Source organism: Triplophysa dalaica, chromosome 20 (genome assembly GCF_015846415.1).
Source record: "Triplophysa dalaica isolate WHDGS20190420 chromosome 20, ASM1584641v1, whole genome shotgun sequence".
Classification (NCBI taxonomy): domain Eukaryota; kingdom Metazoa; phylum Chordata; class Actinopteri; order Cypriniformes; family Nemacheilidae; genus Triplophysa; species Triplophysa dalaica.
In genome coordinates this window covers 6,450,342-6,466,703 of record NC_079561.1, presented here as the reverse complement: position 1 = coordinate 6,466,703, position 16,362 = coordinate 6,450,342, and the positions used below count along the sequence as shown (strand labels likewise).

Genomic DNA, 16,362 nt, shown 5'->3' with positions numbered 1-16,362 from the left:
TGTGTCTTACTAGTATAGTTTAGATAAAATGTTTTAACAAAATCAGCCGTATATAATATAAGGCAAGTTGTAATTTTTTTTGTTTGTGTATTGCTTTGTTTTACTAGAAATATTAAATATTCAAAAATATTTCAGTTGGTGTCTCTGGTGATGCTGAAATGACACACATTAGCACTTTTTGTTTTGCTTAATTCCCACTACCCCTTTTGATGACTCTTGGTCTGAACTCTTTATCTTAAATGTCAACTTGTGGGTATGTTTGACCGCTCAAGGAGTGTCACAAATCCACACACAGTGTTTAGTTCAGGCAGTGCGGATGAAAAAAGTCTGAAGCGCAGAGGACATGTTGTTGCCACGGTGACTGCAGGCAGCCCTGCAGTGTTGGCAGGACTGAGTGTCTGGGGCACACCAGCGACACTCTCACTCCTGTGTTTGTGTGTGTACACGCACTGGCAGTTTGTAAAGGCCTGCGCAGATGGACAGCAGCCCTTCCAGCATCAAGGTCAGGCCTGACCAAGCTTCTCTTTGGATAAAGCAAATTCTGTCCAGCTCCTGTAGAGTCTGTCCCTCCATTCAGCGCCTGTAACCTCAGGATCAGTCGGGATCAGTCTCCACCTCTCCAGCAAACAGCCGGCATGAGGGAAAGAGGGACCGACGGTACCCGTTCTCGGCTCATTTCCTTGGCCCAGGGCTCGGATCATGCATAAGGACAGAGCTGCCTCTCAGATTTATGGGACTGACCCTTGATGGACGTTGCCGCATTTAACAGCACACATCAGTGGCTTTATGAAGAGAAGATTGACAGGCATTCTAATACTGGAGTTGAGGCTTCTTTATATATTTTGCAGCTTGTTGTGTGTTATTGTGTAGTCCTGTGCAGGATGCATAATGTGCTCTGTCATCAGACTCGAGTTAGTTGAATAGAGAAGAATTGATAGGGTCGATTCCTATTCAATTTAATGTTAATTTAGGAATATAATGGAAAAAAAGGATTGCCTTCTAATTCAAATCAATGGTAGTATAGTGTAATAATAGCAGTTTTACATCAGGGTGCAGAAAGCAAATGAAAGATGATTGTATCTGCATAGGCTTGAGCTAGCATGGCCTTCATAAGTTCCTTTAGAAACAAGGAAAATCTGACCTTTTTCTAAAGAAGATACTGTAACAATTTATTTGATCAGTGACCTAGAAATATTGATCATCCAAAATGATCATATAAACATCATAATGTCACTTTGATGTATTATTTCTAGAACGTTTTAGTTTGAGATCAGACTTTAAATCGCAGACTTCAACGCGCTCCCAGATATTGGACCACATGAACTTCTAAGCAAAAGATGCTTTCGAGGAAGAATGCAAATTAGCCTGTCACGAGGAAGACAAGATCTGATGATCCATAATTAGGTCATAATCTCATGAAGTCTGTAGGCCACTTGTCAAGGGACTGCCAGCTGTGTGACCTTCCGTAAGGAATAGACTGCCTGACAGATCTCCACAATGCCTTGTTCTCCCTTCCGTATCAGGAGGCCGAAGAAATTTTGGTGAGTTTGCATTCAGTAGTGAAATTTAAAATGGCCGATCTGTATATGAAAGGAGTGTTATAGTGCAAAATTGTTTCTTTGGTGATGGTGGTGGATTTTGCTGATGCATGTGATAAATCTATTGGTTCCCAAAGCCCCTGTTTGTAAGTCCTAGCTATCCTCTCTCTCTTTCTTCTTGAGCATCTAAATGAATTCTTCAGCTATGAATGTTGTGTAACTCTGTACCTTATTGTATTGCCCCTGACAACAGCATCATAGCCTAATACCACACGGCACTAAATCCGGAAGCACTTAACAGACATCACAGCACGCAGATTACAGACCACTGCTGCTAAACTATATCTAACCGTATATCTCAGGTCACCTAAACCCATTCAGGGCCGAAAGAGACTCACCTTTCATTCTTTAGCGGAAATGGTATACACTTTTCCCATTAGGAATGGACGTTAGCTACACGGTTTCATTAATCTCCGAATGACCCGTGGCTACGAGAAGGCAGTTGTGACATTCTGAGATGTTTTAAAAGCATGTCTTCCTCTTGCTTTTTTTAGGGGCAGTAACATCAAAGAGACATACTTGGCTTTGATAAAGTACCAGTGGAAAGTGGAGAAATATGCTAATGTGAGTGTGACCGGGAGTGACATGGGTTGTTCATTTTACTTCACTTTCATCACAACACGCAGGTGTCACGATGGATGGACGCAGTAAGCTTTTAAGTCAAAGGGTTTCATCCCCTGAAAAGCTTGTTCTATTTCACTTTCTATAACTGAGAGCAGGGGAGAGATGAGTTTCCACAGGTTTTTCTGGTGCTTATAAATGAGACAGTGATATATCGGGATTGTTCTAAAAATGATACAGTAAGCTATTAAGAGAACATGGTGTCCCAGACAGCCCCTTTGGTAAACTGGCTGTGTCTGACAAGATTGAAAGAGATGCCCAACGGTGCACATTGAAAGAGATGTCCACTGCTCACACACACACATTCAGACTCAGAATCTTCGCTAAAGTGTGAGGAAAAGATGTTCAGAATGCAACATTAGGAATATGATGACATACAAGGTCATCTGCCCTCTGATGGAGTTAGTTTACCCAAACAAATCATTTAATCACCTGTGGGCCATGTTTCCAAAAATATGGTGGTATTTAAATGTGAAACCTGCTATTGTGCGTTCTGCTATCCCATTTAACAAAGGTGAATAAGTGAGCTACCAAAAATGCAAATTAAGTTTCTATATTTTATAAAAAAGGTACTCAGAAAATTAAATCTGTTTAAAGAATTTTCCCCCAAATTCTGTTTTATTTTTTCCCAAAATTTCATAGTTCCTATTTTTATGGATTCGGTGTTCCTCTTAAAAGTAATATTGTTTGCCCACATAAAAAAAAATGACTTATGTGTACTACAGTATTTATTCATAAACTATAACACATGTTTTTGAAACTTACAAAAAAATAGGCCATAATGTACAACTTTATTTTTTTTTCAATATAATCTACGGTGGCCGCTGGGTGTCACTGCGCTGCAACAGAAGAAAACACATGCAAACATAAAAAACACAAGCAAATTCAGAAAGCATCTGTGTTAGTTTGACGACACATGCCCTGCAAATACTCGCAACACAAACAAACACAGAAACGCGCTGCAAATTCTCGCAACACAAACAAACACAGAAACGCGCTGCAGACTGCACAGACGACAACGGAAGTGTTTCCGGGGGACCGCAAAAACTGATGCACATGATTGGGACGCGCTTCACTTTTACTGTTCAAATTCGTTAGTGGAGTTGTCAGCCACATTGAAGGTAGTTGCTTTATAACTTTATTTTAACTTTATTAACGTACCTCGGTAGGATATATTATTAGCCTGTCGATTTGAAGAGTTTAACAAAAACTATGAGACATAGTAACTGCTCGACTTACTTAAACAAGTGTCACTTTAAAAAAGTTTAATGGTTTAATGATTAAAAACGTATTCTAGTCGACATAGTCAATGTGGCTGACAACTCCACTAACGAATTCGAACAGTCAAAATGAAGCGCGTCCCAATCAGGTGCATCAGTTTTTGCGGTCCCCCGGAAACACTTCCGTTGTCGTCTGTGCAGTTTTCAGCGCCTTTCTGTGTTTGTTTGTGTTGCGAGTATTTGCACCAGGTTTCTGTGTTTGTTTGTGCTTCGAGTACTTGCAGGGCATGTGTCGCCAAATAAAGGAAGATGCTTTCTGAATTTGCTTGTGTTTTTTGTGTTTGCATGTGTTTTCTTCTGTTGCAGCGCATTGACACCTAGCGGCCACGGTAATAATCAGAATATAAACCAGTATCTTACATTTTTTTTTCTTTTGTTAAAGCGTCAAGACAGCTTTTTAGCTTAAGTCTACCTCACTGTCGTTTTGAAAAATGCAACTTGCATGAAAGCTGTGAGAAGAAGAGGGGAGAGGGCGGTACACAAGAGAAAGTGATCCGATTCCATTCAATACATATTAGTCATTACACAAATAATACGTTCAAGCCACTGCAGTATTACAAAAACCACTAAATGTATTTATTTTTTAGCAAAATGCAAGTATAACTGTTCTAGTTAAAATATGACAGTTACCAGTTTGAAGAGATGGAAATGTCCTCTAAGGTCACTTTCGTCTGTTTGCGATAGCGTTTCAGTGGTCGGAAGTCCTCTCCATCTGTTTGAGTTCTTAACACGACACACCTAAAGCCCACCTAAAGCTACAAATGGCCATCCTCATCTGTTTCTGTGCGCAACAATTCTGTGGAGAAGCCCTAATTATCGGAATATGTATTTTTGCAACTCCTGATAAGTGTTCTGTTTTTTTTTTCATTTATCCATCAACTTACTATCATGTGCCATGAACGCCTCTTTCTGAAGGGTCAGATAGAAACACACCGGGCGCTGTCGTGAATAATTAGGAGAAAAATGTCTTCTCATTGGAATAGAAAACATAGTCACATGAATTATTATGAGACACAGATGCGTCATCGTCCCATCTGTGACGTTGGCCAGATGAGGATTTTAAACCCAGAAGGCAAAAATTAATTTAGCAAAAAATCTCAAAATGAATGTCTAACACAACCAGCTCTGTTAGCATCTAAACAAATGTTGTTTAGTGTGTCATGATTTATAATTTTACTTGCACATTTATTTTAATTTACTAAAGTGATTACAGTAATATAGTAGACTGCTGTTTTTCCATGTGTGTGTATCATAGTTAACTGGATAGTTAGGGCCCTACATTTTTGTCTTGTGAAATTTTACAGCCCACATTTTCACGGGGTAGACAAAAATGAGCAACCAATCTCTTCATTTGTAGTGTATATGTGCCAAAACATTTGCTCTCCTCAACATATGCTGTATATAATATCTGTCTGGATTTTCAGTGTTATCAACCAGATTTAAATTATCGTAAAAGAGAATTTAGTTTCTTTACGGTATGCATGCACTATAAACGGGTGAGGATTTTGGATCTTTTGCATGCACTCTTGTATATCTGTGCGTTTTTGTGTGTGTTCAAGGAGAAGGGAAGAGAGAGCTGTCATACTTAATCAGCCTAGACTGTCTCTATGTGTCTTATACATGCAACTGTCTTACTAAATATAGCTCCAATGTGACAAGCAAGTCCCTGGTTCCATGAGACCACATTTCCAAATGGAAACCTATCAAAATCCAATGGTAAAAAAAGGACTAAAACAACCTGGAGCAGTCATGGCAGGTCAAGATTTGCAAGAGTAACATGAATCTCACATTCCAGTTAGGGAATTAAAATGATCTGGTAAACATTTGCTCATATTTAATCCATATCTTATAAAACAATTTATGCATAATGAGTTTCAACATTTCTGCTAACTCAAACACACATTTTATTTATTTATTTCATGCCACCAAATGAAATGCTAAACAGGTACCAGATGTAGGACGTCCTTATTATCGTTTAATTACAGGTTGTTAATTAACTGTATAGCACAAATCTACATACAATTTCTAAACACTATATGGCATGAGGATGATTTTCATAACAAGGGAGAATTAGAGTGAAAATTTTTTGGGTAAAAGAACCATGTGAAGTTGAGGTGCTTTGAATGCGTACCGAAGCTTTTGGATTTAAATGGTTGATGGAAAGCAGCAATAGTCAAGGAACGCAGGATCACATACTCCCACGGGTCATACAAATTTGATTATGAAATATTGTTGCAGTTTGAGACGGCAGATTATTGGATTCCCAATGTTTTATAGTACAATTATTTTGTTAAGAAAAGAACAGCTGACTGAGATTTATGGAGAGCATTAGTGAAAACCACAGCGTTTTTCCAACCTTTGTTAATGGGCAATAATTTACCTCTCAAAAACTTTTGTGCTGCTTTCATTTGATAAGGTGACATTTTATGCAAGCGGGTCCATTGTAACATTTACAAAGTGTCAAGAAAGTGACTTTTTCCCCTTGGCTGAGAGAGAGAAAATTGAATGTGAGAAGAATGTGTGTGGAAAATATCATGGCCCTAAACGTTTTCAGCTCTCCCTATTTTCTGGTTGCTTCTTGAATTTAACACAGCCCAGCTCATGCTGAGCTCCCTTTAGCTTTGATATAGTTTAAAGTCATGTGAAAACATAACTGCCTGTAGGAACACAGTGTATCTACCATGCCCACATAAAAGTCTTACACTCAGTCATGCTGTGCTCCGTCAACACATTCAGCGATGTACAAGTACTCCCACTCAAGCTGAAGTTGTTCATTTGGGCTTTTCATCTAAATACCTTCAGGCCCAGAGACACCATGGGGTGTTCTGATGGTAGAGACATGGAGAGATGATATGCATGTCCGATGAATGCGCCACACATCAAAGCTTAGTCCGAGCTCAGATATAGAGGCGCCGGCTGGCAGAAACACAACCGGTCATCTCATCTCAACCATTACAGGCACAGTAGGATAGCAGCTACAAGAGAACATTATCTGTGCTCATAGAGAGAAGCCAGCGTTCTGGTACGTGTTTTGGTACAGTAAGAGGATGAGATTAATCTGAACTCTAGATGCTGAATGTAATTATACAGTGAACAATACTGTACCTTCTTTAGGCACAAAAAGTGGCAGCACTGATAAATACTGCAGATTCAGATTCAGGTGCAGTTGATTTATAGATTCAGATCTCAAAAATGTTGGTGCTGGATGTCACTACTGATGTAGCATTGCTTTAATCTTTATTTTGGGCCTTTTTTATTGATGATGCAAGCGGGATACTCCTTACCGGTCAGATATCACTGAAATATGTGACCCTGCCTGTGAAAACACATCTAAAGTCTGTGGTCTTCTGTGATTTAATGTTTTCTACATAAAACCATTCTACGTAATGTAAAAATATAATATCCTCAGATTATTGTCAGAGTAAGACCATGTCAAAGATTATAATCAAATAACACAAAGCCGCTTTTGTATGATAAAAATGCAATTTTGCATTTTGTATTATACTTAAATAATAAGTATTGTTAAGTCTATATTTTTCCAAAAGTTTCATAAAATCTGAAATTGGATTTTAATGTAAACTATGCACTATGCAGTGATGCTAATGACAAGTACTTTTTCTAGCTTTGTTTTGAATGGTCCACACAGTGGGATTTATTCACTCCTGTCAATGTGGATCAAAGGATACTATATTTTCCAAATTTAAACCCAGAATTAGTCACAGAAGGTATTTAAAATGGTGTTTGCTGTCAAAATGAAGGAATTAGAAGTTAATCTCAGATGATGTTGCCGGCGGGCAGCTGGTGGCAGGTGACACCCATGAGACCCATCTGTGTCATCCTAGGTTGGGTCATAAGGCATGTAAAACAGAGAGATGGAGATTAGTAGAGGCTTTCAATGCTGTATCCCATGGTTTGTTATATCCATATCCATGGTTTTCTCATATCCAGTTTTCCTGTGTTGCTCAGTTGGTAGAGCATTGTGCTAACAACACAAGGTTGTGGGTTTGATCCAGAGAACACATGCTGATAAAAAAATACATGTACTGTATAGACAAAAAAATAAGTCGCTTTGGATAAAATCGTCTGCCAAATGCATAAATGTAAATATACATGAACACAAAGGTCATTGTGTGTGCTCCTTAAATTACATGATCTTATTCAAATAGGAAATATGAATAAATATTTACACTGAACACTCGATGATATGTGTAGACCTTTGTTTATTATTCGAACGTTTTAGCCTATCTTGCTTCATTTGTGTGAATTATCCTGAAGCAGTGTTGATCAATAAGATCAAATGGAGAAGTTAAAAAGAGACTGCACATATTATTTAGATGACGTTCTGTGGATGCTCCCCGGTGGGTCGGAGCTGAATAGGTTAAACAGCAGATTGATCTTGAACGAGTGTGATTGATGTCTCCATGTTGCTTTGGGGGAAGTACCGACATACACAGATAAATACTGCCTGCTTTGTTAAAGGAAGATCAATATTTACAGATAATGAAGTGCTTTGGCTGGCTGCACCTGCTCGTTTGCTGGGCGGAGTCAAAAATAAATAGGTGTCCTCCTCCCTGAAGATGTTTGCATGATGATTGGACCTTTAATTCCTCTGTTTTTCTAGAGGTTGTTTCCTGGTCCCCACGCGTCAAACCTCAAATTACATCATATTCCCCCTGGGAATATGAAAACATGTCAGTGCGTCATGTGGTGTTCTTGTTATCCTGCTCTTCTACTGCAAACATATATCACTACATCAATGGGAGATGTGATTTGATTATGATAAAAAATAAAAACCTCATTGGACTTGCCTAACAGCTGGATCTTGCAAATTGTATAGAGGTGAGATGTGATGTGTTGTCACACAGGAAATTAGATTAGTGGTTCGGTTGTGATCCTGTTGTAAATGATTTGAACATGACTCAGTTTTGCTTTAATGGAGCTAGTGCTAACGTCAGGAATGTTTTCCTCAGTTCTGAGGAGTGTTAAGCAATAGGGGGTCTGCTAGTTTGATTTTATGATTTTCGATGCATGCAAATGAGTTTTGTGTTGTTGTGATGGTTTCATATTTGTGCATGGCTGACCAATGGCCTGGCCTCGGTAGTTGTTGTTTTCATGTGCCCTCACCAAAACAAAAACATATTTTCTTGTGGACAGAATATATTATTTTCTGGAAACATTTCGGTTGTATGTAATATAAAAGATTGAAACGTTTTGATTGTATTTTTAAGTAGTTGTGTAGTATAATATTATTAAACATACAATATATATTATATACACTGTAAAAAATCCTGATAAAAAAGCTGGTGCGTCATAAAAATTCATAGATACCACTTCTTAAAAGATAATTTACATCTTTTTCGAAATCTTCTTGTAAATTTGTAGTCTTTTATTTGTAATTTGATGGTGTTTTACCGTATTTCAAAAATATGTGAAAAAGCTTTTCAAATGTATGGAAACATTATGTAACTATGCTTCACTTACTGAAACCATAAAGAGACCTTTGCTGGGAATTAAGGCATAATATGCGACACAATACTGTATTTTACAACCTTTTATAACTACAAATATCAAACATATCTGTAAAGTTACCCTGATGAGACTAAAACAGCCGTTTGTTTGGTCATATTTGGTCCGTTTATCTGGGGTGAAAAACTTTATTTTGTTTATTTGGTACCGTTTTTCTAGTGTAAAACTTTATTTCTCAAGTTGCTCTTTCATTGCTTAGGACACCTACTTGAGTTCACAGTTTTGCTCAGGTATTTTGAATATGATACGATATTTGAAATTTGAGTTAAAACTTACTTTTGTCTCTTTCGGCAGACAGTAGATTTTCAGTAGGCAATCTCTTTATAAATGACTAAAAGAGACAAGTGAGATGATTTGAGCCTCTCTCTATTTTTCTCTAGTATTATTGTGCGCTCCATTTATTCTCATCGCAAGTGGCGCTTCCGTCAGCCGGCCTGAAACTCTCAAACTGGCCCTGAGCCCTCAGGCCGTCCTTATTGTTACACCTGTTTGTGTATGTAGGATGAGAAGGGAAGGAAATAGGAAGAGAGAGAGTGAGAGAGGGAATTCAACAAACTCCTTCAAGATATATCCCCTGTGCTTACGTTAAACTTGTCAAATTATTATTCATATATTCTAAAACATTTGGGATTATCATTTGAATAGATTAATGTTTTTGGGAGTATTCAAGCACATACTCAAGGAGGAAATTTAAAAAAGATATTTTACTGCAAGTGTATGAGTAAAGTTCTGTCCACACCGGGACGATAATTGCACGCACATATCGGCAGCGTTTTTTGAGACGTTTTTCAACATTCATACCCAGGCGATTTTCACTGGCGATGAGCGAGTGAACGTGAAAATTCATTCCTTGACATAGACGGCGCTTAATGAAAAACAGAAAAAACCCTGTACACAAGGTGGCGCTGCGCATCTTTAAGCTTCTGACACTCGCTTGTCACAAAGAAGAAGAATTCATGTTGCTTCCTCTTCGTCAATGTGTGTTTGACTGTAACTTCACCTTTAAGCACGTGAACAAAAGCACCAATCTCATTGGTCGGCCAGTTTTTAAAGTGGCATGTCAAGCCCAAAAAAACGATTGCGAGATGTTTAAATAAAGACGATTTTTCACCTGTCGTTTGGCGCATCGTGTGCACACTCACATTGGCCCCCTGTTTAGACACGAGTTGTTAAACGTCGATGATAAACACGCACGTTTATCGTCCTGGTGTGGACAAGCCATAATGATACGCTCAAAGTCAGACACCTCATTCAGAAATTCTCACCTACGCTAAATCTACATACTAAGATTTTGATGTGCCAAATATATCTATACTGTGACTCATATGAGTGGTTTTGTCCTTCTGTGCATCTAAAGACAGATACCGAAACAGGGACAGGTTCTGTTGGTGGAAGAAAAACAACTTTTTCTCTGAGGCTGTTGTCTAGACTTACAAACTGATCTTGGTTTGAGGATCATTTTTTTGCAGTCTGCACTCCAGTCCGCCTCTCGGAGGACAGATGGAGATGCTGAACACCTGCGAGGCTCAACGGCCTCTGATAGAACAGGTTTAAGTTATTGTGGGGAGAAAGAAATCAGATCCTCTTCAGAGACATGCTAGATGATGCCCTCTGGCTAGTGTGAAAGGAAACACTGACCTAGGTGTGTACTGAGATGATAAACAAAGAAACGTTCATAACCAGTGCAAGATATTTAGACTTGTGAAATACACTGGGCTTGTATAATGCAAGATGCCCTTCCATAGAACACATTGGACTTTATCGAAATCTAAGAGATGGAACGTTCCCAAGATCAACCCTCGGACAGTAAATGAAATTTGGTAAGAAATCTCATTTTACATGCAGTACTTTTCTAAAATGACGTAAGATTCTTCACTGCGGCGAAGGTGCAGGGTGCATTGATCAAGGGTTTTTGTTGCATGGTGTCATTGTACGAACCTATCAAAATGAAATGAAATCCCAAGGTTATCAAAATAAGAGATATGAGACGGTAGGATTAGAATATTTTGTGCTTCCTTTGAACTCATCCTAACACCCCTCTCTCACTCGCTCTCTCTCTCAAAGTAAGAGATTTTCTCTCAAAAATGTCAGTAACTGTAAAACCAATTTGCGAATCTGATTTTTAATGTCAAGTGTTTTGATTTTAGATGATTTCCTATTCTGCTGCTTACATAAGCTTTAATAACAACCCTTGTATTTCAACATGTTCTCTTGTATTCTCTGAATGGCTGAAGATGGAGATGTGCCATGTGTTCATAGCGTTTTTAAAGCCAGCAGATTATGTTCACTGATTACTACAATACATGTCAATAGGAGTGCTGTGAGATTTTCTTCTAATCCTGTATTATGCTGTGAGCACCATTATTTTGCTGTAATGCTGTACACATGTGCTGCGCATGCAGACATCTGTTGATGTAAGATGGTGTCTGTGTGGTTACTTGGTGTTTCTTGACATCATCCCAATTTGTAAATATAGTACATCAATGTGCACTAGCTAGACTGCACGATACAAGAACACTGACTAAATTGTCAGTACGAACATTTTAGGGATAGTTCACCCCAAAATTAAAATTCTTTCATCATTTACTCACACTCATGTCATTTCAAACCTGTATGACCTTCTTTCTTCTGCAGAACATTTTGCGTTGATATTCTTGCACTGGTTTTGTGTCCATACAATAGAAGTGAATGGGTACCGCAATTGTTCGTTTACCAACTGTAGTAGAGTAGGCGGGGCGAGACCGTGGTTCGAGTCCGGTGAGTAATTGTGAATTAGCGCCAGCTGTGCGCACACCGGCCTCGAATCACGTAGGAGATGGGAGAATATAAAAGGAACGAGCGACCGGACCGTCGAAGAGAGAGGACCGGGCCCGAACTTGTGTTATGTTTGTATTTATATTATGTTTTGTTCGCCGGCGGTCGTCCGTGAGGGGCCGCCGGCTGTTATATTACTTTATTAAATGGTTAAATGTTTGCCGGTTCCCGCCTCCTTCCTTCGATTTTATTGAGATGTGTTACATTGGTGCCGAAACCCGGGAGGAAGGAGAGACATGCTGTCGGAGAGTCCTCGCCGCCGAGTGGCCTCGCGGTGCCGGAGAGTTCGGGCAGCGCGGACGAAGGGCGTCCGCCAGTGGCTGCCCGAAACGGTGGCTCTGGGGAAACGGAAGTGCACAGTGCGGCCACCGTCAAAACTTCGGTGGAACGGCGACCTTTGCTGCCGCGCCCCTGGGTGGAGGTGGGGTGGCTTTCGTCCAAGTGGGAGCGGGGGGGTTGCCGCCGTCCGCCAGAGGCCGGAGCCTGTGTCCGTCCCCCGAGGGGGAGGAGCAGGGGGCGGAAGTGCCGGGTGAGCCACCGCCTGCCAGAGGCCGGAGCCTGCGTCCGTCCGCCCAAGGGGGAGGAACAGGGGACGGGGAACCCGCCCCGACTCCCGGATAAAGGAGGAGCCACCGCCGGCCGCCAGGGGGCGGACGGTCGAGCCGTCCACCGAAGCCCCAGGGCCACCGCAAGGCACCGCGAAGGAGAGTACTCCGGCTGGTTGAGGAACGAGCGGCAGCATGTCGGGGAACCAGATTTTTTTTTCCTCTCTCCCCTCTCTCTTTCCGGTCGCTCCGAGGGCTCCCGTCTCCGTTGTCTCGTCTCGTCGCTGCATACCCCCCACCCCCCCGAGGGAGACCAACATTCTTCAAAATTTCTTCTTTTGTACTCTGCAGAAGAAAGTCATACAGGTTTGAAATGGCAAGAGTGTGAGTAATTTCAATTTTTGGGTGAACTATCACGTTAATTGTTCTCTGAACGCATCTGTGAACCTGGTGTGCCGTGCACCCTCACTGTGTTCCCAAGCTGTGATGCTATTTCAAGACAGTACTTCATGTTTTAAGTTAATTTTTTGTAAGATAATTACTGTACTGTTTACGTGCTTCTTATTTTTCACCCTAAATTGAGCGTGACCAAATGACAGGAGAAGACCAAAGATAATTTTTAAAAAAAAAGAGGATGTGGTAGATGATTTTTAATTGTTAGTGAAGCGGTTGCCCTGGCAACAGTCTGTGATGGAGAGGTGTGTGTTTAATTAAGTCAAAGCACGATGAATATTATAGTATCATCAGACAGCTAAGATGGACAGCTCTCAGTGTGTTTGAGGGAGCGGGGGAGGGGGCGGGCATTCGAGAGAGAGAGAGCAGGCATAAGAGAGCGCAAACGGGAGGGTGAGAGACACATAAAGAAAGAAGAGAGAGACAAAAGCAATAGAGTAAAAGAGACACAGACAGGACATGAAGTGTGGCTGTGTATTGGATGGATTTGTGCTTTTATCGGGTGTGTGACTGACCAAGGAGAAGCTTGCCAACACTCGGAGAGGAAATCCTACATTTGTTTGTGCACAGTGAGTAATTGCTCCGTATCTGCTTATAGGAATATTAAGTGTGACAGTGCGTCTGCTTTCGGCACGCTGGATTAGCATGTTGGTGGGATGAGCAGAGCAGCCAGCAGGTGTGCGGGATAAGAGCGGAGTCATATGCTTTTAGAGATGAGCAGATTGTCAGGAAAACAGCCAGAACTAGGATTTATTTAGAAATGGAGGAACAGTGAGCAGTAACCAAGATATATTGTTTACAATTAATTTCTTAGACCCAACAAGCGTCATTGCTCACGGATGCTGGAATTGATCTAGGAGCCTCTAGTGCTTTGGCAGAGATATTCAAATAGTTCATATTCCATCATACTGTAGTTTATTATTCCCAATGTGTTCGCCTATTTGCGATTCTTATTCTTCTCCTGGGATGACACAAGCACGAGAATGAAGTTGATTTGAAAAATCGCTGCACGGTAGAGATTGCTTTACGTGATTTTTACATGAAACTCCATTCCCCTCGTTCTCAGACCGCAGTGAAGTTCTTTAAATATCTGATTTATTCTCTGTGGAACTTTGCTCAGCAAGCCGAGAGAAATGAATGTGGGGGAGGAGAGAGAATTTTGATATCGCAACCCGGAGGAGAGATTTCTTGTCTTCATCCGATAGGGCTGGGTATGCACTCAGATGCTGCCAAAATATACCAAATTAGGGTGAGTGTTCTGAAGTCCTCAACTTTCATCGCAGGCTGACATTGTCGGCATGTTCAGTTAATGATACCCTACTTCTGGTCAAGTGTTCTGCCTAATGATTGTTCCAAAGAGATGATATGATATTTCTTTACTGCTGTACTGTCTCTTACACTGAACAGCATCTCTTTAGAATAGTTCAGTCTTTGGCACTACATTTTTTTAACTCAAATCTGATGAATTAATGATGATTTAATTTGATGTTGTTATATCAAAATACATCTATAAAACATTTTGTCCTAACAAATCATGATTCAGATGATGTGAAAGGTGTGTAATTTTTTGGACGGTGTAGAAAGATCTTACATAATGAACCGTTATGTTTTTTTACCTTAGTATGTGCTATTTCTATCTACATTCACCGTGGGTCCCCTTACACAGTATTTGCCATGTTGTTTCTACAGTTCCCTTGAACGGACAAACTGCTCTACAGGAGTTTCGTAAATATGTTATATCATTTGGCAAAGATGCGAAAACGTGACATCTTAGTCCTGTGTCAGGCACCATAGTGCTTCGAAATGGAGGGGTGGAGTGAGCCGTTGGTTGTAATTCTTAACCTCACCACTAGATGCCGCTAGATGTCATATACTGGACCTTTAAGCTTCACTGTGTGATTACTTATGTTTACCTCAGTGAGGAGTCTGTGTGTTTAGTCGATGGGATTTTCTCAGCTCAAATGATTTTTGGTCTGTTCAGCTGTAGGGAGAGAAATAATGATCCCAGTTGTGAATGCAGAGTGTTCAGAGGGAATTTGGCCCAGTGGGAATTTTTTTGCCTGTGTGGGAAGAAAATTAGGAATTTGTAATGACTTTCTATTGTAGTAAACCAACCGAATGCAAATGAGTCTGTCTGAGCGTGAGTTACTGTAAAATGCATCACAAAAATAGACCATTACGTGCCAAGCGGTTAATCAATTCATTTCTATTATCTAATAGTTGGCTACAACATGTCCTCCAACCCATACGACTGTGTTTATCGTTTGACCCTTCCTCAAATACCACTAATGCGAGTGTTTACAAAATAAGCACCTCTCTCTGCTACATGCGGAACTCTTGCCTACCGTCATTATAAAATGTGTTGTGGTTTGATTTTCATTTAAAAATGTTGTGATAACTGTATTTAAATAACACATATTCAGGCATTTTGAGCAAGTAACATTTAGAAAATGTTAGTTTATTAAATAACATAAAACACATGATACAGATAAAAAACAGTTAAAATGTTTAAAAAGTATACCGTGTACCGTGGTCAAACGATCAATTTTTTATGAGGAATAGACGCGAAAGCATTCACCATCTGCTGTCTTCCTGTTTATGCTGTGTTGTATCCGGGGATTCAAATCTGGCACAAAGTTTCTTCAGCCTTAATAGTGAAATATTATTGGCTTTCGTCTGTTTCGTGACATTGCGTCAGCGTTGAGTGTGAAATGCTATTTGTTCTCTTACCGATAACGTTATTCTAATGTTCCGGTTTGTTTAAATATTGCATGTAACAGGCAGTTCCTGCCAATCTCATAATAATCAAGGGTGTCTATACAGTAGTATTGCATACGTTGTATCTTTGAAGAGTATTTAGTTTTGATCAAATTTATAAAGGAGAGATACAGCTGGAAGATTATTTCTGGAAAAACACAAGCTGCTAGAGGTGGGACTAGTGGGGAGAGTGGGATGGAACTACAGCACGAGAAAGCAACACATTACCCCTTTGTATTCTGTACATTATGCACGTACACACAGATTGCCAACAAAACACAGACGTATGACTTAGTTTGACTTACCGCATGCAGTTCATGGCCAACATCTTTTAACGCGGGGACCAGTCCATCAATCAGTTACATCAGTATGCGTTACATCCACCATTTAAATAACATCCATCACTGAAATGCTTTGAACAAACAGAGAGACCTAAAATTCACTAACGCAAGAGTAACAAGCTGCAGCGCAGCCCAGCCCATCATGGGCTGAAAAACCTTGATCTGTTGGCTCTTGGGCGGGGTCTTTTGCCTTCGCCTTGCCGTGCTTTATGTCCAATAAAAGGAACAGGATACCTTTGACAGAATTAGAAAAAACTTTCCAAAACAAGTTAGAGTGCCAGGGGAGTGTATCAAGTACAGAAATACTACGTCATACGTAATTTTAACAAGTTGACCATGTTAAGCATGAGAAGCCAGCACCTATCCTGTGGCTCAGTGGTTAGAGCTTGGCGTTAGCAACGCCACAGTCATGGGTTTGATCCCAGGG

General features: G+C 40.3%; 1 protein-coding gene across 15 annotated transcripts in view; it reads left to right on the top strand.

Annotated features, from left to right (window-relative positions):
* The window catches only part of rap1gapa (RAP1 GTPase activating protein a), an 85,932-nt gene that overhangs the window by 28,242 nt on the left and 41,328 nt on the right, over positions 1-16,362 (top strand). For 2 of the 15 annotated variants that reach the window (XM_056732907.1, XM_056732901.1), the window contains exon 1: positions 2,115-2,162. The exons of 10 other annotated variants lie outside the window; for them this stretch is intronic. In XM_056732907.1, coding sequence (XP_056588885.1) covers positions 2,155-2,162 — 8 coding nt within the window. In that variant the 5' untranslated portion in view covers positions 2,115-2,154. Of the gene's footprint in view, positions 1-472; positions 1,542-2,114; positions 2,163-13,238; positions 13,407-16,362 lie in introns of those variants that run through there. 3 more of the 15 variants (XM_056732913.1, XM_056732910.1, XM_056732902.1) reach the window with 2 other exon arrangements.